At 46.7% G+C, this 25,034-nt stretch overlaps 1 protein-coding gene across 1 annotated transcript in view; it reads right to left on the bottom strand.

Moving 5' to 3' along the window:
• LOC134936596 (adhesion G protein-coupled receptor E1-like) overlaps window positions 1–25,034 on the bottom strand; it is a 156,098-nt gene that overhangs the window by 38,757 nt on the left and 92,307 nt on the right. The window contains exons 8-11 of the mRNA XM_063931703.1: window positions 21,662–21,840; window positions 20,336–20,500; window positions 8,069–8,263; window positions 7,394–7,629 (exon numbers count right to left, since the gene is read on the bottom strand). Of these exons, the coding sequence (XP_063787773.1) occupies window positions 7,394–7,629; window positions 8,069–8,263; window positions 20,336–20,500; window positions 21,662–21,840 (775 nt within the window). The remainder of the gene's footprint in view (window positions 1–7,393; window positions 7,630–8,068; window positions 8,264–20,335; window positions 20,501–21,661; window positions 21,841–25,034) is intronic.

The following is a 25,034-nucleotide window of genomic DNA, read 5'->3' as shown; positions in this document are numbered from 1 at the left end:
TCCATAAAGTTTCCTGCAGCTCCACTGTCAACAAAAGCTGACACCGAAGAACTGAGGCTGCCAAAGGAAACTTTAACTGGGACTAAAAGGGAGTTATTCGAGGAGATAAGCTGCAGACCTAGGTGAACCCCCTCACAATTCACCTGGTCAAAGCGTTTCCCGACTTGTTCGGACAATTACGAGCAAAATGTCCCTTACCCCCACAGTACAGACAAAGACCAGAATTTTGCCTTCTGGCTCTTTCTTCAGGAGACAGCCGGGAGAGACCCATCTGCATGGGCTCCTCTATGTCTTCAGGAATGGAATATACACACGGAGTTGACCTTACAGGTGCTCCTTTTTCAGCCCTCCGCTCTCTGAGACGACGATCAATCTTAATAGAAAGCTCCATGAGTTTATCGAGAGTCTCAGGAGCGGGGTACTGAAGGAGACTGTCTTTTAGAGACTCTGATAAGCCGAGGCGAAACTGACTGCGCAGGGCTGGGTCATTCCAGCCACAGTCGTTCGACCAACGGCGAAACTCCGTACAATAAACCTCCGCAGGATTTCTACCCTGTCTGAGAGCGCGCAACTGACTTTCAGCGGACGCCTCTCTATCAGGGTCATCATACAAGAGCCCTAAAGACTCAAAAAAAGCGTCAACTGACAACAATGCCGGATCCTGTGCTCTTAAACCAAATGCCCAGGTCTGAGGACCCCCCTGGAGCAAAGAAATAATAATCCCGACCCGCTGAGATTCAGTACCCGAGGAAGTCGGTCTTAAACGAAAATAAAGTTTACAGGATTCTTTAAACTTAAAAAACTCTTTTCTATCACCAGAAAAACGGTCAGGCAAATGCATCTTTGGTTCAGGGACTACCCTTGGGGAAGCTCGCAAAAGATCTTCCTGCGACTTCACCCGAAGAGAAAGATCCTGAACCATCTGAGTAAGTTCTTGAATCTGGCTGACTAAGAGCTGACCAGGATTTGGCCCTAAACCTGTTGGATTCATGAGGCCGATAAACTCTCACAAAACTGAATGAGAAAAAATTAAACCCCGTTTAATTTTAAGTTTTGGTATGGCCGGTAATAATGTTATGATTCCAGCACTCTGGTCAGAGGAGATCTTATGGCAAGGACCGGAGCACTGGAACGGAATGCTGGGGAAGGGAGCAGGACAGGAAAATAGCCCCTGGCGCCCTAACTCTGTTGTCTCATCCGTGTTGTCAGAAATCCCCTGCGAGACTATGATTTCTTGAGCCCTTGGCAGCCGCGTTTGAAGGACGGATTATGTCTGCCCAACTTCGATGCCCCCCGGTCTTAATGAGAGACAAAGGGAAACCCGAGACAGGGTGATAACAAGAGGCCCTCTAACTAAACAACCAGGCCAGGGGCTAAGCAAACTCAAAACTATAATATGTGCGGAGAAACCGCCAAGGAAAAGGACAACCAAAATATCCACTTGTCCAATTCTCCTACCCGGCACCGCCGAGTACCAGAGAGGACTTGTGGAAGCGGAACCCTCCGCAAATGCTCCAAACACAAAATATAAAAGGTAAGCGGCTGAGCCGCAACACACGGCAGAGCCGCAACTCACGAACACCACTGGATATAAAACGGTGATCAGTCAGGATTCCAGGGACGAGATGGTAACTCCCGAGTACAGGACTTCTGGGGACTGGAATGACCGGATACAGCAGGACTGGAAACAGACTCTCAGCAAACAAAGGCAGCATGCAGGAAGCTATTACCGGCGTCTGTGAGAAGCCCTGGGAGTGTACTTAACAGGGAGTCCTCCAATCAGCTGTTTAGAGGCTGATTGGACTAAATGCCGTGCAGCTGCCTTGCTGCACGGCCAGAGAACAGGTGAACGCTTTAAATCCTAAAACCCAGCAACGGGGAACGCGGTCCGCCAGTGGCGTCCCCGTTGCTAGGGTCCGTGCAGCTTCAGCGCGCCCGGCGTCTAGCGTTGCTAGGGAGCCGGCGGCTGTACGTGCACGGCGTCCCTAGTTGCTAGGCGCCGGGTCGCGAGGACAAGCGGACCCCGGCGTCTAACACCCAGGGCCAACCGCACCAGCATATGGTCTCACAAGGGGTCTGAGGATCTCATCTCGGTACCTAATGGCAGTCAGGCTACCTCTGGTGAGCACATGGAGGGCTGTGCGGCCCCCCAAAGAAATGCCACCCCACACCATTACTGACCCACTGCCAAACCGGTCATGCTGGAGGATGTTGCAGGTAGCAGAACGTTCTCCTTGGCGTCTCCAGACTCTGTCACGTCTGTCACATGTGCTCAGTGAGAACCTGCTTTCATCTGTGAAGAGCACAGGGCGCCAGTGGCGAATTTGCCAATCTTGGTGTTCTCTGGCAAATGCCAAACATCCTGCACGGTGTTGGGCTGTAAGCACAACCCCCACCTGTGGACGTCGGGGCCCTCATACCACCCTCATGGGGGGAAATTTACTAAGCTCCCGATTTTGACCGAGATGCCGTTTTTTCATCAAAGTGTCATCTCGGTAATTTACTAAGCACTAATCACGGCAGTGATGAGGGCATTCGTAATTTTTTGCAAGTTCAGGTAAAAAATTACGAATGAATACACCATCGGTCAAAACGCGGCTGTTTAAGTATGAATCTCGGTCATTTACTAAGAAGTGCAAAGCAAAAAAAGAACAAACACTGCCGTGAAAAATTACAACTCGTAAAAAAGTGCTAAAAAAAAACAGACCTGCTTTTTTTATTCGTGATTGGATAGGCATGCACGGATCCATGAGATCCGTGCATGTATATCAGTGGGAAGGGGTGGGAAAGTGCTTATTTTTTCAAAAAAAATTGCGTGGGGTCCCCCCTCCTAAGCATAACCAGCCTCGGGCTCTTTGAGCCGATCCTGGTTGCAGAAATATGGGGGGAAAAATGACAGGGGTTCCCCCATATTTAAGCAACCAGCATCGGGCTCTGCGCCTGGTCCTGGTCCCAAAAATACGGGGGACAAAAAGAGTAGGGGTCCCCCGTATTTTTAACCGGGCTCCACTAGCTGGACAGATAATGCCACAGCCGGGGGTCACTTTTATATAGTGCCCTGCGGCCGTGGCATCAAAAATCCAACTAGTCACCCCTGGCCGGGGTACCCTGGGGGAGTGGGGACCCCTTCAATCAAGGGGTCCCCCCCCCCAGCCACCCAAGGGCCAGGGGTGAAGCCCGAGGCTGTCCCCCCCCATCCAATGGGCTGCGGATGGGGAGGCTGATAGCCTTTGTTGTAAAAGAAAAGATATTGTTTTTAGTAGCAGTACTACAAGGCCCAGCAAGCCTCCCCCGCATGCTGGTACTTGGAGAACCACAAGTACCAGCATGCGACGGAAAAACGGGCCCGCTGGTACCTGTAGTACTACTACTAAAAAAATACCCAAAAAAACACAAGACACACACACCGTGAAAGTATAATTTTATTACATACATACACACATACATACATACTTACCTTATGTTCCCACGCAGGTCGGTCCTCTTCTCCAGTAGAATCCAAGGGGTATCTGTTGAAGAAATTATACTCACGAGATCCAGGGGTCCAGGCTCCTCGGGAAATCCAGGGGTAATCCACGTACTTGACAAAAAAAAAAAAAACGGTGTCCCGACCACGAACTGAAAGGGGACCCATGTTTGCACATGGGTCACCTTTCCACGAATGCCAGAAAGCCACTCTGACTTCTGTCTAAGTGGGTTTCTTCAGCCAATCAGGGAGCGCCACGGCAGTGTTACAATGTAGCGCCTATGCGCTACATTGTAACCAATGATGGGAACTTTCTGCCCTGCGGTTGACCTAAAGTGACGTCACCGCTGAGCAGAAAGTTCCCATCATTGGTTACAATGTAGCGCATAGGCGCTACATTGTAACACTGCCGTGTGCCGCCTGTCAGTGAGGACAGGAGCACACAGCTGATCAGGAGAGTGCTACAACGTGGCACTCCCTGATTGGCTGAAGAAACCCACTTAGACATCAGTCAGAGTGGGTTTCTGGCATTCGTGGAAAGGAGTCCCAGGTGAAAACATGGGGCCCCTTTCAGTTCGTGGCTCGGCTTTCCGTTTTCTTATTTTATGCAAGTACGTGGATTACCCCTGGATTTCCCGAGGAGCCTGGACCCCTGGATCTCGTGAGTATAATTTCTTCAACAGGTACCCCTTGGATTCTACTGGAGAAGAGGACCGACCTGCGTGGGAACTTAAGGTAAGTATGTATGTATGTGTGTATGTATGTAATAAAATTATACTTTCACGGTGTGTGTGTCTTGTCTTTTTTTGGGTATTTTTTTAGTAGTAGTACTACAGGTACCAGCGGGCCCGTTTTTCCGTCGCATGCTGGTACTTGTGGTTCTCCAAGTACCAGCATGCGGGGGAGGCTTGCTGGGCCTTGTAGTACTGCTACTAAAAACAATATCTTTTCTTTTATAACAAAGGCTATCAGCCTCCCCATCCGCAGCCCATTGGATGGGGGGGGGACAGCCTCGGGCTTCACCCCTGGCCCTTGGGTGGCTGGGGGGGGGGGACCCCTTGATTGAAGGGGTCCCCACTCCCCCAGGGTACCCCGGCCAGGAGTGACTAGTTGGATTTTTGATGCCACGGCCGCAGGGCACTATATAAAAGTGACCCCCGGCTGTGGCATTATCTGTCCAGCTAGTGGAGCCCGGTGCTGGTTTTAAAAATACGGGGGACCCCTACTCTTTTTGTCCCCCGTATTTTTGGGACCAGGACCAGGCGCAGAGCCCGATGCTGGTTGCTTAAATATGGGGGAACCCCTGTCAATTTTTTCCCCATATTTCTGCAACCAGGATCGGCTCAAAGAGCCCGAGGCTGGTTATGCTTAGGAGGGGGGACCCCACGCATTTTTTTTGGGGATTTTACATTGTTTAATTAAAAAAAAAAAAAATAAGAACCCCAGCACGGATCACACAGATCCGGCCGAGATTGATTGTAAAAAAAAACGGCAGTGTTTTGCTAATCACTGCCGTAAAAATAGGTAAAAAAAAACGAATGACATCGACATCGGAAGAAAAGAAAAACCCGAATACGACAGCTTAGTAAATCCATCGTAATCAATTCAAAAAGTTGCAGTTTTACACTGTCGATGTCATTCGTGATTGAACTTTGACCTTTTTTCGGAAATTACGAATCTTAGTAAATTTACCCCATGGAGTCTGTTTCTGATCGTTTGAGTAGACACATGCACATGTGGCTTGCTGGGGGTCATTTTGCAGGGCTCTGGCAGTGCTCCTCCTGTTCCTCCTTGCACAAAGGCGGAGGTAGCGGTCCTGCTGCTAGGTTGTTGCCCTCCTACGGCCTCCTCCACCTCTTCTGATTTACTGGCCTGTCTCCTGGTAGCGCCTCCATGCTCTGGACAGACACAGCAAACCTTCTTGCCACAGCTCGCATTGTTGTGCCATCCTGGATGAGCTGCACTACCTGAGCCACTTGTGTGGGTTGTAGGGAGGTCATACAGGCACGTGAAGGCCACACACACTACACTATTTTTTGTGTGATTTTGTTGTCAGCACATTCAACTATGTAAAGAACAAAGTATTTAATAAGAATATTTCATTCATTCAGATCTAGGATGTGTTATTTTAGTGTTCCCTTTATTTTTTTGAGCAATATATATATATATATATATATATATATATATATATACACACACACAATACATAATTACTAGAAACCCGGCACTCACTTACATTAGGCAATTAGCTTCGGTGCCCTCTGAAGCCATGTGTCTAATATTCAAAAAAGGCAGCAGCACTCAGAGATTTATTGTGAAAAAATCCTTTGTTTTGGGTCACATAAAACCAATGTTTCGGAGCCCTCAGCCCCTTTGTAAACCCTCAACAAAGGGGCTGCGGGCCCCATAACATTGGTTTTATGTGACCCAATACAAAGGATTTTTTCACAAAAAAAATAAGTCTCAAATTGCCGCTGTCTTTTTTTGATATTCTATATAATCACCACTAGGTGTACATACTAACACCTACCCGAGTAGAAAAGCCCGGGTAGCGACCAGGACTGAACACAGGTTCAACCCATGTCACGGTGCAGTGTGAATGGGTAACCCGGGTCAATGCGGCCGACCCAGGACCTGTTCACAGCATAGATAGAGCTGGCACTTATTGATGCGGAGGCCGATGTGTGTACTTTTTTTCATGTGAAGCCTTTGTGTTTTATGTGTCCTCTCTCATCGTTGCTGCAGTCACGTTAAGCAGCTCTTCTAGTCATGATCGTGTTTACTGCCTTTGTGTGCATTTTTCCCAGAAAATGCGTCTTAATTGCATCGCTAAGCGAATCGGATGCACAAGAAACTTGTAATCAACTTATACTGATGTAAAATAATATGCTGCATGCATATATTTTGTGTGCATCTGTGGCTGTATCTGCATATGAAATTGTACGTTACAGTGTCAGTGGATGGTTTCTAGAAAACACTGTAATGTAGCATTTTGTATGTAGATACAGCCACAGTCGTACACAGAATATAGGCATGCCACATATCATTTGAATCAGCAGAGTCTGCTTGTGCATCTCTTTCACATAGTGACGCAAATAAGATGCATTATTGGGAAAAAGACACCCGACGTTAGCAGAGCTTCATGGGTACTACCCTCTCACTCAGGCATCTTGCTGTGCATGGTGTATTGAGGCTAGAATAGATGTATGAGGACACATCTGTATTTTCATGTGGGGGGCTATGTGTGTGTTTTTTTGTCATGTGGTGGCTAATGTGTTCCTTTTTTATCCCTTTTTAAGGCCACTGTATTTTATTACTAAGGAGATATAATGTGAATAAGCTTGTACTACTGTGTCACATAATTTGAATTGGGGGTACTAATGTGTGGCTTTGCCCCATCCCAGCAAGAACACGCACCTTTTCTGAGTCACGCGCACTGTACCTATTTTAAATATGTGGCGCCAGTGCTGGTAAGGGTACCAAAATGATGACCACAGTGCATGCGCAGTAGTGAAATTAGTCACCGGAACATGGCGGGTGCAATGTTTCCGGAGACCTGCACATGCACAGTAGACTTCGGCACAATGCTGGAGCCTAGTATGCCGTGGAGAGGAGAGGGGCTCCATCCAGAGCCTGAACACGAGCCCCCACCTCTGTTAAAACGCCCCTGAAAGAGACTGTGTAAAAGGGCTAAGATGTCATTTACCACGGTACTGTCTTTAATCAAACAAAACATTTATAAATGTCATATTTAAAAATATGTTTATAACTGTAAAACACAGTGTGGTGATTGTCATTTGTTATGCAGCATTGCAAGAGACAGTGACTATTAGATATGTAAAATAATAGAACATAAAATATTACTGTGTAATGTGTGACAACAGAAAAAAAGACTAAAACACAACTAGAATAATAAAACAAGCTTACTATTTCTCTGTTCCATATCCACGTGGCTGTACTGCTGCAGAGATCCCAACAATGACCGCAGGAACCCCAAACCCAACAAGACACATCACTGGAAAGTTTGAGCGTCGAGAAGTCATATAATTCAGAGCTTGCAGGTTACGGACAGTCATGAAGAGCAGGATGCTCTCAATAAACATCCAGCAAAACGCACAGAGAAATATGAAGTGGAGCCCACCAGCAATGACTGAGCAGAGAACCTGGAGGTCATTGAAGGTGACAGATAAGCAGTAGATAAATGTAGGATAGTGCTGAACTTTTGTAGACCATTCTTAATGATTGAATGAGACTTATTCCTCTTGAATAATGCCATGAGACTAACATGGGGTGAAATTAATCAAAGCTTGGAGAGAGATAAAGTGGAGAGAGATAAAGTGCCAAGACAGCTCCTACCTGACATGTTATAGGCTGTGTTTCAAAAATTACAGATTGGTTGGTAGTTTATCTTTCTCCAAACTTTGATAAATCTCCTCTCTAGTTCTTAAAAACATTGTAAAAGAAATCATGATGGAAAATGTATGAATGACCTTACAGGACGTTTCTATAATGTGTTTGTTGTTATAAAAGGAGTTTACTGACTTAAATAAGTCTACAGAAAGAGATGAATATACTAAGACATGCTCTGGTCAAGACATTTACCTTATTGAAGGTTTGAAGAAGACCTATAAGGATGAGAAGTTGCCCCAGAAAGAGACAGCCACACAGAGTGGCCAACACTGAGTTGTGTATGCTCCTTATAGACCTACATAGGATAAATGTGAGAAGAGAGAGACACAGGCAGACGAGGGACACACTCAGGCCAACTTGAGATAGAATAACAAGACCATAAACTTCCTGTAACAAAAAGAGACATACTGTACAGTAGGTTTGCATGTTAGAAGCAACAACACAATAACAGTCCTCACTAGCATTGGGTTATCATGCTTTAAATTTTGCTTTACAGTAGAAGGTAGATATACTGTAGTAAAGCTTTTAAAAATAAAAAGTGGTGGCGTTGGCCATAGCAACCAATCAGACTCTAGCTATCATTTCTCTATTGCATCTTAGAAAATTATAGAATCAGATTGATTGCTGGACTGGTTGCTATGAGCAACACCTCCACTTGCCTTTAGAAGATTTAGTAAATCACCCTCTAGGTCTACATTTGCCATCACCAAGAGAACCAACATTATGGGGTCTATTCATGAAGCAGTGAAAAGAGTGGAGAAGTGAGCCTGTAGAGAAGTTGCCCATGGCAACTAATCAGCTGCTCCATACAATTGAATAGTATGCAAATTATAAATGTTACTTCAATGCTGATTGGTTGACATGGGCAACTTCTCCATTGACTCACTTCCCCACCCTTTTCACTGCTTCATGAATAGACCCCTATATGCTGTAGTAAGAAACGAAGGGGTTAATTCAGGTTGGGTCGCAAATTGCGATCCAACCGGAATTATTATTATCGCCCCGTGGGCGCATGCGCAGCACCCGTTCTGCACATGCGCCCGCACTTTCTGTGGGGGGGCGCAGAAAATGCGATCACCTTTGCCTGTCAATCAAGCAGAGGTGGTCACAGGGCGGGGGGCGGCAACGCTCCATTTCCAGGGCGGAGATGGAGCATTGCGGGTGTGGGGCAGCGCAAGCGGGGGGTGGAGGCAGAAAAATGAGGGGGTGTCAGGGGCGTGATCACAGTGGCTGCGTGATGTCACAGCCAGCCACCGTGATCGAGAAGAACGCGGCGAGCCTCCTGCGGGCGCAGTTTAGCTACGCCAGCAGGAGGCTTCACTATTTTCTACAATGTAGCAGAAATTGCGAGGAGATTGCAGTTTCTGCTTCATCAGGGTAGGGAGGCGGCAATTTGCAATCCTTACTGAATTAGGCCCATAATTTTATAAATGGATTCAAATAAATGATATGAAACAAAGAGATATCTCACTACTAATAATCTGGCTCCACAGCAAGTGAGATTAAAAATCATAATAATAGGAGCATTATATAAAGGCATCGACTTCACATGTTTTAATGTTTTATTAAAGGAAAATTTAATTCCCTGACTATATCACTGGTTTTTAATAATGATAAATTGCTGAAGTGCTCAGGTCATTTTCAGGAGTGTTGTGTTATTTCTCTGTATAGAGTATAATAGACCTGCTATAATCTAGATGGTAACCAGTGGGGCGCGTAGATCAATCTGCTAGTATATATAATAATAAAAATGTATTCAATTATACATATAAACATATCGCATCAATAAAACAATACAAGACAAAAAGTTGCACTTTCATCAATAATAGGTCATTAACTTTTTCATATAAAATATAGATCCAACGTGAGCCTCCGCTCCGAAGAGGTATTATTAAAGCAATTTATTGGTATCCCCTTGGGTGGTAATAGTATTCAGTGACAGGTACTGCAATTTAATAATTACCGGGAAAGTGTCTCTGTGTTGCAGTCATAAATATTACTTATATTATATAGAGAAGAGGGATTTCCAATCAAATATGCTGCGCTGAGCTACAACCCTTCTTAATGTTCCGCAAAGCAAGTGAGATTAAGAATCAAAAGAATAGGACCCTTATAGCAAAGAATAAACGTCACATTTTAATCCTTTATTCCAGGAAATTATATTCCCTGACTATATCAATGATTTAGAATAATGATAAATTGTAAATGATCATTTCAAGACAATACCATGCTCACCAAGGTCCAGTCATCCAAGGTCAACAGGTCCCACCAGCAATGCGTTTTGGGCTACCCCATTCTCAGACTGTGGCTGGTCAAGCCGCAGCTTTAGAAAGGGGCAACTCAAAACTAGTCATCAGACTATTTCAAAATCTGGCAGCCACATACTGTATTTTCATCTTGGATGTGATTTTTATTTTGTAATATTCTGGCACATGTCCTGTGGACCTCCAGAGTCTTACAATATATCTGTATAGAGTGTTACAGAATTCTGTTGTCATGCTGGTTGGATAGTAGTGTCTTAGGTCTTATGCTTGGAGGATTTCTCTCCCCTCTTTTCATACCCTTTCTCCCACCTGTCCCTAATATAATGAGATTTATGGTAAGAATTTACCGTTGTTAAATCTCTTTCTGCGAGGTACACTGGGCTCCACAAGGAATAACACCGGGGTGTAGAGTAGGATCTTGATCCGAAGCACCAACAGGCTCAAAGCTTTGACTGTTCCCAAGATGCACAGCGCTGCCTCCTCTATAACCCCGCCTCCGTGCACAGGAGCTCAGTTTCGTTAACCAGCCCAATGCAGTAGCAGGTACTAGAGACGACAATCATAACCAGCCACATGACACACACACTCACCGACACCTGGGAGGGTGTCAGTGGCTAATGCCATATCAACCCAAAGAAGCAAAGTGCGTCAGAGTGGGCGCCTTGTGGAGCCCAGTGTACCTCGCAGAAAGAGATTTAACAACGGTAAGTTCTTACCATAAATCTCGTTTTCTGCTGCGGGGTATACTGGTCTCCACAAGGAATAACATCGGGAATGTCCTAAAGCAGTTCCTTATGGGAGGGGACGCACTGTAGCGGGCACAAGAACCCGGCGTCCAAAGGAAGCATCCTGGGAGGCGGAAGTATCGAAGGCATAGAACCTTATGAACGTGTTCACTGAGGACCACGTAGCCACCTTGCACAATTGTTCAAAGGTCGCAACACGGCGGGCCGCCCAAGAAGGTCCGACAGACCGAGTAGAATGGGCTTTGATGGTAGCAGGAGCTGGCAGACCAGCCTGTACATAAGCATGTGCAATCATCAGTCTAATCCATCTGGCCAAGGTCTGCTTATTAGCAGACCAGCCACGTTTGTGAAAACCAAACAGTACAAAAAGAGAATCGGATTTCCGAATGGAGGAAGTTTTCTTCACATAGATACGGAGAGCCCGTACCACATACAAAGACCGCTCTTTAGACGATGCCACAGGAGAATTAAAGGGCGGAACCACAATTTCCTGATTAAGCTGGAAGGAAAACACCACCTTGGGCAAATAACCTGGACGCAATCTAAGAACCGCCCGGTCATGGTGAAAAATCAGATAAGGGGACTTATAGGATAAGGCACCCAAGTCCGAGACTCTTCTAGCTGAAGCAATAGCCATCATAAAATAAAACCTTAAGGGAGAGCCACTTAAGGTCCGCAGATGCAAGAGGTTCAAACGGAGACTCTTGCAAAGCCTCCAGAACCACCGTCAGATCCCAAGGGGCCACAGGTGGAACATAAGGAGGTTGAATCCGCAACACGCCCTGAGTGAAGGTATGAACATCAGGCAGGGCAGCAATCTTTCTCTGAAACAAAACTGACGAGACAGAGATGTGAACCTTGAGGGAGGCCAGACGAAGGCCTAAGTCCAGGCCCTGTTGTAGGAAGGCCAATAGTTTGGCCGTACTAAACTTGAAAACGTCATGATTGTGAGACGCACACCAAGTAAAGTAAGCATTCCAGACCCTATGGTAGATCCGAGCAGAAGCCGGCTTACGGGCCTTCAACATAGTTTGAACGACCGCCTCAGAAAAACCCTTGGCCCTCAGGACGGAAGCTTCAAGAGCCATGCCGTCAAAGCCAGACGGGCCAAGTCCTGGTAAACACAAGGGCCCTGAACAAAGAGATCTGGTCGTTGTGGAAGTAGAAGGGGACGATCCAACGAGAGGCCCTGTAGATTAAAGAACCAGTGCCGCCTGGGCCACGCTGGAGCAACCAGTAGTAGGTTTCCTCCTTCTTGCTTGAACTTCCAAATTACAGAAGTGACACCGGAGGGAACACATACGGCAGCCGAAAGTTCCTTGGAATTGCCAGAGCATTCATGAACGCTGCTTGAGGATCCCTTGTCCTTGCTCCGAAGACCGGAACCTTGTGATTGTGTCGACACGCCATCAGATCCACATGTCCCACGAGAAGTTGAAACACCTGTGGATGGAGGCTCCACTCTCCGGCGTGTACGTCCTGGCGACTGAGATAATTCGCTTCCCAGTTCAGAACGCCCGGAATGAACACTGCTGATATGGCTGGCAGATGACGTTCTGCCCACTGAAGAATCCGTGATACTTCCCTCATTGCCAGGCGACTTCGAGTGCCGCTTTGATTATAGATGTACGCCACCGTGGTGGCGTTGTCCGATTGTACTTGAACAGGTCTGTTCTGTATCAGATGCTGGGCCATTGTCAATGCATTATAAACTGCCCGCAGCTCCAGAATGTTTATCGGGAGTAGCGACTCCTCGGTCCACCGACCCTGAAGAGAGTGATGCTCCAACATCGCGCCCCAACCTCTCAGACTGGCATCCGTCGTCAGCAGGACCCAGTTGGATATCCAGAAGGAACGGCCCCTGCTCAAACAATGGTCCTGAAGCCACCAGCACAGTGACAGACGGACCTCCGGAGACAGCGAGATCATGTGAGACCTGATCCGGTGAGGCAGGCCGTCCCACTTGGTCAGAATTAACTTCTGCAGAGAGCGAGAATGGAATTGAGCATACTCCACCATGTCGAAAGCCGACACCAAGAGACCTAGCACTTGCATTGTCGAGTCAATCGACACTTGCGGACGAGAGAGGAAGCATCTAATCCTGTCCTGAAGTTTCAGGACCTTCTCCTGAGACAAGAACAACTGCTGGTTGTGGGTGTCCAATAACGCTCCCAGGTGTACCATGCTCCGAGCAGGAACCAGGGATGATTTCTTCCAGTTGACAAGCCACCCGTGGGGCTGTCATGACCCGGACAGTCAGATCTAGATGACACAGGAGAACTTCTGGGGAATTTGCCAGGATCAACAAATCATCCAGGTACGGCAGGATCCTGACCCCTTGACGGCGGAGTATAGCCGTCATGACCGCCATTACTTTGGTGAAAACTCGGGGAGCCGTTGTAAAACCAAAGGGTAACGCCAGAAATTGGTAGTGAAGGTTGCCCACCGCAAACCTCAGGTACTGCTGATGAGACACTGCAATAGGAATATACAGGTAGGCATCCTGTATGTCCAGGGAGACCATATAATCCCCAGGCTCTAAGGCCAGAACAATAGAGCGAAGAGTTTCCATACGAAACTTGGAAGTCCTCATGTGTTTGTTCAAGGACTTGAGAATGAAAATGGGCCGCAAGGACCCGTTCGGTTTCGGGACTAGAAACAGCGTTGAATAGAACCCTTTGCCTCGCTGAGCCAGAGGCACCCGTACCACCACTCCTGTGGTCAGGAGGGAGTGTACCACCGAAAGGAGAGTGTTTGCCTTTGTTGGATCCAACGGGACATCTGCCAAGCAAAATCGATGAGGGGGACGGTTCTTGAAGGGTACGGCGTAACCTCGAGTGACGACTTCCCTTACCCAGGTATCTGAAGTGGTCTTCAACCATTCCTGGGCAAAACCTAGAAGTCGGCCCCCCACCTTGGGATCCCCCAGAGGGAGGCCCGCCCCGTCATGCGGCATGCTTGTCAGTTTTGGAAGCAGGCTGACGGGCAGCCCAGGCATGCTTCGGTCTGGGCTTGGCAGGTTTGGAAGCACAGGTCTGCTTCAGGTACGCCTGACCTTTTGCTTTACCTGGAGTACGAAAGGGCCGAGGGAAAGTACTTTTAGCCATCTGTGCGGAAGGAGCCGTACTAGGTAGGCAAGCTGTTTTAGCAGTAGCCAGATCAGCCACAATCTTATTTAGGTCTCCGCCAAAAAGAATGTCTCCTTTAAAAGGAAGCACCTCCAGGGTTTTCTTAGAATCCATATCCACCAACCAGGATCTCAACCACAGGATACGGTGAGCTACTGTAGGATGGACGTAGTAGCAGCCTTGGCCGCCAGCACCCCGGCATCAGAAGCCGGCTCCTTAAGGTACAGAGAAGCCGTGGCAATATATGAGAGACATTGTCTAGCATGATCAGAAATGTCGGAAGGCATCTCCGTCTCCAGCTCCTGAGCCCATGCTACAACAGCTTCAGCAGCCCAAGTCACTGCAATGGTTGGCCTTTGCACAGCCCCCGTTAGGGTATAAATCGCCTTTAGACAACCCTCCACACATCTATCCATCGGTTCCTTAAGAGAGGTGACTGTAGTTACTGGCAGAGCTGAGAAAACTACCATGCGAGCCACATGAGAATCAACGGGCGGAGGAGTTTCCCAATTTTTACATAGCTCTGCAGAGAGAGGATAGCGAGCCAACAGTCTCTTATGCTGTGTGAATTTCATACCTGGATATTCCCAGGATTCCTGACGTATGTCAGCCAGGTGTTGAGAATGAGGTAAAACTTGTTTAACCACCTTCTTCTTACGTTTAAATCTGTCCGGATTTTTAGAGACAGCCGCAGGCTCAGGATCATCAGAGACCTGAAGAATAAGCCTGATAGCCTCAATCAAATCAGGGACATCCACTACTGACTTGCCCTCCCCATCTGAAACATCAGAGTCAGTGTCTGTGGGATCAGTATATGCACTGTCCTCCTTAGAGGATGTGTCTGGGACAGTGGTGGATTGTGAGGATGTAGCAGCCCCCTTAGAAGACGGCTTAGTCTTAGGTGGGCGAGAGTGAGACTTATGTTTAGTCAGAGAATGGTTCAAGTGCTGTAACTCTGTTGAGATTTGATCCGCCCACGGCGGATTTACAGCAGGGACCATAAACTGCTGCAGTGGCACAGGTGGTCCCACAGGGGGCGTCAGTTTAGTAACTAGCGTATTCAACAGCGTGGAAAAGGTAGCCCAAGGTGGGTCATTTGTTACCCCTGGTTCTACAGACCCACTAGGGGGTAAGGAACCCCCTGAACCAGAACTCTCAGCTGCCATGTTATCCTCAAAAATGACTGCAGCATCACCACCACGCAATGTGGGAGTAGCCCCAGTTTTGTTGCCTCGTGAGGCCGACATAATAAGCACAATATTAGGCAACCTGGTACAATTCTTTAGCAGCGATATACCTAGCAAGAACTCCCAGTGCAGTGAGACTTTCCTGTCAGCACAAAACGGGGAATCCAGGAGATATATATATATATATATATATATATATATATATATATAAATATATATAAATATATAGAAAGTGACTATAAATCACAAGGAAAAATACCCAGCAAGTATATCCTGTGAAATGCCTATATTGCTTAGAAACCTGACACACTTAGCCCCTTCAGGTTACAGAATACAGGAGCAGCACGCTGAGTGAAATACCCCGAGATGGCAGCCACGCAGCAGCTACATGCACACACACATATATAGTCACAAACGTACCATGCAGAAATTATACACCATAAAACTGCACTGGACTAGCAATACAAAGTAATACTCAGTATGGCTATATATATGTAAACAGTAGATATAACAAAACACAGTAGATACTGGATGTATATCACAGGGCGTTTGTACCACACAGTCCTGAATGTATACACTCTTTCTTAACTAACACTGGGGGTCATTCCGAGTTGTTCGCTCGTTGCCGATTTTCGCTATGCTGCGATTTGTTGCAAAATGCGCATGCGCAAGGCACGCAGGGCGCATGCGCTTAGTTATTTAACTAAAAACATAGTAGATTTGCTGTGGATTCTGCAGCGTTTTTCAGTCGCACTGCTGATCGGTGAGTGATTGACAGGAAAGGGGCGTTTCTGGGTGGTAACTGAGCGTTTTCCAGGAGTGTGCTAAAAAATGCAGGCGTGCCAGGGAAAAACGCGGGAGTGTCTGGAGAAACGGGGGAGTGGCTGGCCGAACGCAGGGCGTGTTTGGGATGTCAAACCAGGAACTAAACGGACCGAGCTGATCGCAATCCAGGAGTAGGTCTGGAGCTACTCAGAAACTGCAAGGAATTATTTAGTAGCAGTTTTGCTAATCTTTCGTTCGCTATTCTGCTAAGCTAAGATACACTCCCAGAGGGCGGCGGCCTAGCATGTGCAATGCTGCTAAAAAGCAGCTAGCGAGCGAACAACTCGGAATGACCCCCACTGTCCCTTGACAGGTAGAATACTTAAGTATCCTGTAAAATGCACAGCGCTGGCGAGCAGGCTGCTTTGCAGAGGAGGATTTGCCCCAGCAGTCCCAGGAACAGCGCAGCTCCATTGTGATGGCGGCTGACAGGGAGTGAGGGAGAGATATGCAGCTCCAGGGTGGGAACATTCACTGAAATGGCGCCCTGGGGCTGGGGGAGGGGCTACAGGTTAGGCCTTATCCCCCTGCTGGCTTCCCCACCGGGCGCTGTGTGCTTGATTAAAACTGGATTTTAGAGAGAAAACCCCCCACCTGTGCCCTTGTGTCCCAGTTACTAGTGGAGCGGCTGCCCTTTACAGTGTCCACGCCAATGCGCGCGGCCCGTCTCCCATGGCCATGCTGGATCGCGGTTAACAGCGGGCCAAAGAGACCCCTTACCCTCCCTTGTACCTGCGGCCAGAGCTGGCCATAGGTATAGGCAAACTAGGCAATTGCCTAGGGCATTTGATATGACTTGGGGCATTAGCAGCTTCTGCTGATTAAAATGATATGCGGCATGCCTATATTCTGTGTGTACCATTTCATATGCAGATACAGCCACAGTCTCACACAGTATATAGGCATACTGCATATCATTTTAATCAGCAGAAGCTGCTTGTGCATCCTAGCCACATAGCAAAGCAAATAAGATGCATTTTCATAAAAAAAAGGTGCCCAACATTAGCATTGAGGCAAGATTTATGAGGACACATCTGTATCCAAGCAGAGGCCACAGTGTTAGTGGCAGTGTGAGTGCTGTGTGCATGTGAGTGAGTTGGTTGTGCAGTAGTGTTCGGAATATGTGTAAGGAGCATTATGTGTGTTATGTAAAAATGCATTAATAATGTGCAACATATGTGTAAGGGGCACTATGTGTGTCATTATGTGTATAAGGGGATTAATAATGTGTGGCATATGTGTAACAGGGTAGTACTGTATGTGTGTCATTATGTGTATAGGGGCACTAATAATGTGCAGCAAATGTGTAGGGGGCACTATGTGTGTCATTATGTGTATAAGGGCATTAATAATATGCGGCATATGTGTAAGGGACATTATGTGTAAAAGGGCATTAATAAAGGTTGTCATAATGTGTAAGGTGCATTATGTTTATAAGGACATGAATAATGTGTCTCATATGTGTAAGGGGCTTTACTGTGTGGAATTATGTGTATAAATGCATTACTAATGTGTGGCATTATGTGTATGCGGTGCTCTACTATGTGGCGTTGCATATAGAAAGGGCACTACTGTGTCGTCTAATGTGAATAAAGAGCAATAGGGTGTGGTGTAATGTGAATAAGGAGCAATTCAGTGTGATGTAATGTGAATAAGGGACTCTACTGTGAGGAGTAACGTTTAAGGTAAAGTGATACTACTGTGGGATGTAATATAAATTATGGACACTATCGCATGATCAAATATGAATAAAGTTGCAGTACTGTGTGGCGTAATTGGAATTGGGGTTACTATTGTGTGGCCATGCCACTTGCCAGCAAAAACACACCCCTTTTTTGGCTATGAGCCAAATGTGCAAACTGTTCCTATTTAAAATATAAGGGGTACAAATACCAAAATAAGGACTGCTATGGGTGAGGGGTGATGGTGCTGGGAAAGAGGTGCAAGGTCAGAGGCGGAACCAGCGGTTGTGCTAGGGGGCATCAGCCAAAATCTTGCCTAGGGCATCATATTGGTTAGGGCCGGCTCTGCCTGCGGCCACGCGATCCTGGAGGGCAGCGGCGGGTGTGTGTGTGACTAATGAAAGGACACCGGAGCCTCCGCTGTAGTTACCCGGTAACCAGGGCGCGGGAGTATACAGCGCCGCTGGGGGAGTGATGGAGCTGCAGCAAAAGATGTCTTAGCTGACATACATAAAAGCTGCAGCCCTTGAAGTCTTCAAAAGTTCTTCTTTTCTTCTGAATAAGCTAAAATATGGGCTGCAATGGCAGCCCCCCTGTTGATTGTCTGTTTACTGCATGGCACCAACTTACAAACTGAGCTCCTGTGCACGGAGGTGGGGTTATAGAGGAGGCGGTGCTGTGCATCTTGGGAACAGTCAAAGCTTTGAGCCTGTTGGTGCCTCGGATCAAGATCCTACTCTACACCCCCAATGTTATTCCTTGTGGAGCCCAATGTACCCCGCAGCAGAAACAGTATTCTCCTGCCTCTCTCCTGTGTCCTGAACTCACGTCTACACAGAGGCGTCACCAGGTGTGGTGACACCCGGTGCGCACCCCTGATGTACTGCCGCGATCGCGGCAAAAAGGGGCGTGGCCTTTACAGCTAGGGGGCGTGGCTTCGCGGGGATACTGGTATCGTCACTCTGGGGGCGTGCACAGCATCTCCGGAGATGCTGGGCTTCCCCCAGAGACGGTCTCAGTGTGCTGTCGGCTCCTCTGCTATGACAGGAGCCGGGTGCTGTAGCGGAATTTCACACTGCAGCACCTGGGTCCTGTCACTACGGAGGAGCTGACATTTGGTGTCACCCCCTCCAGGTGTCACACCCGGGTGCGGGCCGCACCCCCCGCACCCGCCTTGTGACGCCACTGCGTCTACATATTCTTCGTTCCATATTCTCCACTGTGTTCTATTTTCTCTTACCTTTGTCTTGCTCCATGTGCCATAAAATCAGACTTATTGCCCAGTATCCCTTCTGATATTGCCATGATTAAAGCCAGATTAAATCAGCTCTTGATGTGAACTAAATGAATGATATGTGGCTGTAGAGCAATTTAATTTCTGTCAGCCTTTTCACCTGACCGGAACTTGTATTTAAGTATTAATTCATCAATAACTAAATGTTTATAGCAAATTAACTTATTCTTATGGCCTCGATAGCTAACACCATCTTTTGATGAGAGCTACTGTAGCCTATGGGCTACATTCTGCATATTTCTCAGGATAGGGTTCCTTTGGATCCCTCGTCATTAAAAGACACTTGCTTATGTGCAGTCTGATGACCACACAGGAGCAGTAAGAATTAGAGATGTGCAGTTTCGTTCTCCAGAAATCCGAGTCCTCCTGAACTGATCCAAACTGAACCAAGGCCTTCATTCAGCATCAGTTGCAGTTTTGCTATTTTAGCAAAACTGCAACTGCCATCAATCGCATGCTGGGGGCTGCCCAGGACAGGCAAGGTTGCCCAGCATGCTGAATGTTGCCAGCGATGCGATCGCAATTCAATTGCATCTGCATCGCTGAATAAGGGACGCTCCCTTGCCTCAGCAGTCTGGCTGTGAAGGCAGTCGTGCTGACTCCATTTTCCGCAATGCAGCAGTCGTTTGTGACATCACGTGGCCGCCCCAAAAATGGTGTTGACCCGCCCCTCTTCCAGCTGTCCCACCCCAGCAATGCCGCATTGCCGCTTCGTGAATGACTTTGCCTGTCAATCAGGTCGCATTGGCTGGTCTGCGCACACGCAGAACGGGACCTGCGTGTGAACACTGGGCAGAAAGTCAGCCCAATGTGATCCCATCGCATCAGTGATGCTTGCTGAATAGGGCCCCAAAAATCTAGTCTGGATCTTCTGAGGAGATCCGATCTGAATCGAGTCCTAGTTCGGATCTACCCACAGTTCGGAATTCAGATTTTAAATCCAAATTTAATGTTTTGTATTGCAAAAATCACATTATTTTAGCTGTTTTATTGATTATTATTGAATTGTATCAATAATTAATTCTTTTTTTTTATAGATTTTAAACAGAACCTAAATCCGAATTTGTACCAAAACACTTGAGGGTTGTTTTTCAAAACCAAAACCATAACATAAGGATGAAATTAGAACCAAACCCACAACATCGTAGTCCACACACATATCTAGTAAGAATGATAAGTATGAACCCACAAGTAAAGTGATCACATGAGCGATTTTTTATACAATCCCCCAATAATTCATTTCTTATTTCCATGATATTCCGTGATCAGAAATTGTCATTATTGGGGCTAAAATGCAGATAAAGCAAAATATGGCCTTATGACCCTAAGTCACCTCAATTCCATATGGTGCCATGATCACTGCAAAGCTGGAGAAATGCGTGCAGGTGCAGGTGGTGTGTGGATAGATATAAGATTCAGTAATGCACCCTTCTTCATTCCAGTCATTCCTATTGGGGTCCCAAAAGACACAGAACGACTTGTGAAAAGGCTCAAGGTCCTGAGGAAGAAAAATATGAGACAGTTAGATGAAGATGCAGTAACCTCATATCTTTATGTAGGCTATGATGCCATCAATTGACTTCTACAGTATATTGTAGTATAGCAATCTCTAATACCAGCAGAAATTGATAACTTGCCACTTAGAAAACACTGCCCTTCTATGCTTTCAAGGCTTTATTGTATATCATACTTACTGTAGCTACTCTCCCGCAATGTCCAGGAGACTCCCACATTTGCGGGGAATCCCTGGGGTACTGGAAAAGTAGGCGGTACTCCTACATCCAGCTCACTTCTTACTGAAATGGGCTGAACGGGAATAATAATGGCTGGTCCTACAGAGGGGGCAGGGGCCAATATATCCTTGCAAAGGACTACAGATCAAATAGGGTTGAGCTTACCAAAAGGTAAAAAAGAGGCAGACTTGATGGGCCAAGTGGTTTTTATCTGCTGTCAATTTCTATATTTCTATGACATAAAGCACCCGTCCCATTCCCATCATATGTTATCTGCATCCTATATCCGGCTTCTCTCGGAGCGCAGATTGCAGATGTAAGCAAGTATGCGTTATATGGGGGTCATTCCGAGTTGATCGCTCGCTAGCTAGTTTTAGCATCCATGCAAACGCTATGCCGCTGCCCACTGGGGAGTGTATTTTAGCTTAGCAGAAGTGCGAACGCATGTGCAGCCGAGCTCTGCAAAAACAGTTTGTGCAGTATCAGAGTAGCTCTGAACCTACTCAGCGCTTGCCATCACTTCAGCCTATTCGTGTCCGGATTTGACGTCATACACCCGCCTAGCGAACGCCCAGCCACACCTGCGTTTTTGCAAACCCTCCCTGAAAACGGTCAGTTGACACCCAGAAACGCCCCCTTTCTGTCAATCTTCTTGCGGCCGTCAGTGCGAAGAAAAACTTTGTTAGAACCTGTGCACAACCACAACGGGCTTTTTACCCATACAATGCGCGTGCGCATTGCGGCCCATACGCATGTGCATAAATGCCGCTTTTTCATCTGATCGCTGCACTGCGAAAATCGGCAGCGAGCGATCAACTCGGAATGACCCCCTATATACAGCGCTTTGCAACACTTTAGCACTTGAGCATACATTAGTACCCCCATTTCATAGTCACTAGCCACAATGTAATCTACAACATACTAACCTTTAGGGTGGAAAGCCTGAAGGTCACTGCCGAGCTCAGATTTTCCCTGCCAGGGTTTGTGGTGGCTGCAGTCACTACTCTTGAGTTGGCCAGAGCAAAACTATTAATTCCAGGGTTATTTGATATATTCCCATTTAATCTTAATTCAAGACCATTGTAGGTAATAAAAATAGCTCCATCTGGTATCAGAATAACAAAATGAAACTAATGAATAATTGATTGCAAATCCTATATCCTGTGTTTATTTGATACTTATTACTCTGGATGTTTAGTAGCAAGTACTATACTACTACAATGGCTTATATGATCCTATCAAAATCAATAGGTTCATTATAAGGCATGTTGGTCAAGGAGGACATACAGTATGCAGCCACGTGCCCAGAAGTTGTACAGTATTACTGGGGTCTGTAAGGCTGGTCAGAAGATTATCACACACAAATGGAATTTGGATATATTTCTACTTTGTTTACCAAGGTGCACAATAAGCAAAGATTTAAAGGGGCAGATGTAATAACCTGGGAAAGGGATAAAGAAGTGATAAACCAGTGATAAACGCAAGGTGATAACAGGAGCTGATTGGCTGGTGCGTTATCACCTTGTGTTTATCACTGGTTTATCACTTCTTTATCCCTTCTCCAAGCTTAATACATCTACCCCAATGTCCTATCAATATAAAGAGGATTATTGTCAGCAGTTTTGAAGCCCACCTCCAGAAATCCTGCGTTTGCCCCTGCATAATATAAACTTCTCTGGGGGAGCTGAAAGGCTAGATTGACTGTATTAAGGGGCAATTTGACCCCATCATTTAAAATGGCAATAAAATGAAATATACAACCAGGCATGTTTGTAATTTAATATTATGGGTGAAATTTAATTGCTTCACACTGCCACAGCTTCTGTCTAAATTGAGCAGGAGCTACAGTATTTCATTGTTTGTGTCTGAGATGGAAAGCAAAAATCTTCCCAAAGTTGGGCTTTTGGGAGCGCACCCAGTAGTTTGCAGGGGATTAGCTGCTTTTTACAAGGCTTATCCCAGTACATTTGGGTGCAACACCCGCAATAAGAAATGGACATCCCAACACCACAAACAATTGAATATAGCCCGCCACTTTAGACAGTAACTGCGGGCATGAGAAAGCAATTGAATTCCCCCTTATGGCTGCTTTAAATTTCTGTGTAAAAATTGCAGAGAATTGGCCACATACAAATGCAGCTGCTTAATAAATCTATCCCAAAGAGACTAATGCTGGGTCCACACTGGGACGACGTGTACCAGCACAATATGTCGGCCAATGGGCCGACATACCGTTACCCTGGCACACATCAGCCCGATGTAATGAATGATGGAAAGATCCCTCGTTCTCTCCTTCATTGCACTACATGGCATACGCACTGAACGAAATGCCCGATTTGTTGTTACAATTCGCCCGGAAAGGATAAATTGGGACGATATTGTTTCAGTGTGTACCAGGCTTAGGGGTATATTCAATTGAAGTCGAAAGCTGCCGTCTGTCGAAAAGATGGCAGTTTTCGACTTTTTGAGGTCAGAGGGGGGTTCCGACCTATTCAGTATAACCCCAAATTATTCGACAAGTCGAGGAATTCGACTTGTCGAAAAGCACGTGGATCGGCGAAATAGCTGGCGATCCACGTGCTTGTGTTGAAAACTGGGCCAAAACCGACAGGTTTTGGCCCCCTTTTCGACCACCTCAATTCGACTTTAAAAAAAGTCAAAGTGAGATGCAGGAGCACAGACGGGGGAGAGCCGCGGGCAGAGGGGGAGACCAGCGCCGGAGGGGACGAGGAGGAGACGGGAGAGCCGCGGGTAGAGGGGGAAAGCAGCACAAAGAGACAAGGAGAAGACAGGAGAGCCGCGGGCAGAGGGGGAGAGCAGCGCCGGAGGAGACGGGGGAGAGCCACGGGCAGATGGGGGAGAGCAGCGCTACAGCAGCAGGCAGTGTAGCCGGAGGATGTCACAGCGGCCGCTTACTGCAGCGTCCACCCGGCTCCAGCACGCTGCTCTCCTCCTCTGCACGCGCCTCTCCCCCATCTCAGCTCCTGCATCTCAATTCGACTTTTTTTTTAAGTCGAATTGAGATTGCTTTGAATAGCCCAGGTCAGATCCATTCCGACAAATGAATGTCGGAATGGATCCGACTTCAATTGAATATACCCCATAGGGTTCAGAGAATAAAGGTTTTTTTATCAACATTAAACATTCCAACATGAATATAATATTTCATTAATTTTCAATAGAACCCAATGGTATAATCATCCCAAAATACAAATAAATGAAACACCGGTGAAAAAATTCATAATACAGTAGTTGTGCTAAATATCCCAGTCAATAAATTCATTTAAAATATTTAAAATATTTACATACAGTATAAAGTCACAATAACAAATAAATGAAAAGGATAAAGAAGTCTTTTTACTAACCCTTGGAGAGTGATAAAGTGGAGAAAGATAAAGTAGCAACCAATCAGATCCTGTTGTTTTTCAAACACAGCCTCTAACATGACAGAAGCTGATTGGTTGGTCCTTTATCTTTCCCACTTTATCTCTCTCCAAGCTATGATCAGTAGCAAACGCAGGATTTCTAGAGGGTTGTTTCCAAATGCACTCCACAATCTCCCACTCTGCAGAACTTTGGAGCAGGGGCAGGAGCCTGGGGAAGTGGCAGAAAACCAAGTAACAACCCTGGACATTAATGTACACATTGGTCTTTTTATACACTGGCTACTGTGTGGAATACAGTTTTAATATTTAACACTATAGATGGTCTATAGCAGGGGTGTCAAACTCAAATTCATCGGGGGCCGCATCAGCAGTTTGGTCCCCATCAAAGGGCCGGTTGTATCTGTAGGTCTATCCAAAATTTACCGCTCCACCTGCCTTATATGTGCCCAGCCATCTGCCCCCTTTTAAAGTGCCCAGCCATGTGCCCCCTTTTATAGTGCCCAGCCATGTGCCCCCTTTTATAGTGCACAGGTCCCCATTTTACACATTGCGGCAGGCACAGGTCCCCATTTTACACATTGCGGCAGGCACAGGTCCCCATTTTACACATAGCGGCAGGTACAGGTCCCCATTTTACACATTGTGGCAGGCACAGGTCCCCATTTTACACATAGCGGCAGGTACAGGTCCCCATTTTACACATTGTGGCAGGCACAGGTCCCCATTTTACACATTGTGGCAGGCACAGGTCCCCATTTTACACATAGCGGCAGGTACAGGTCCCCATTTTACACATTGTGGCAGGCACAGGTCCCCATTTTACACATTGTGGCAGGCACAGGTCCCCATTTTACACATAGCGGCAGGTACAGGTCCCCATTTTACACATTGTGGCAGGCACAGGTCCCCATTT

This window comes from Pseudophryne corroboree, chromosome 6, assembly GCF_028390025.1.
Source record: "Pseudophryne corroboree isolate aPseCor3 chromosome 6, aPseCor3.hap2, whole genome shotgun sequence".
Taxonomy (NCBI): Eukaryota; Metazoa; Chordata; class Amphibia; order Anura; family Myobatrachidae; genus Pseudophryne; species Pseudophryne corroboree.
This window is presented reverse-complemented; position numbering and strand designations above follow the sequence as displayed.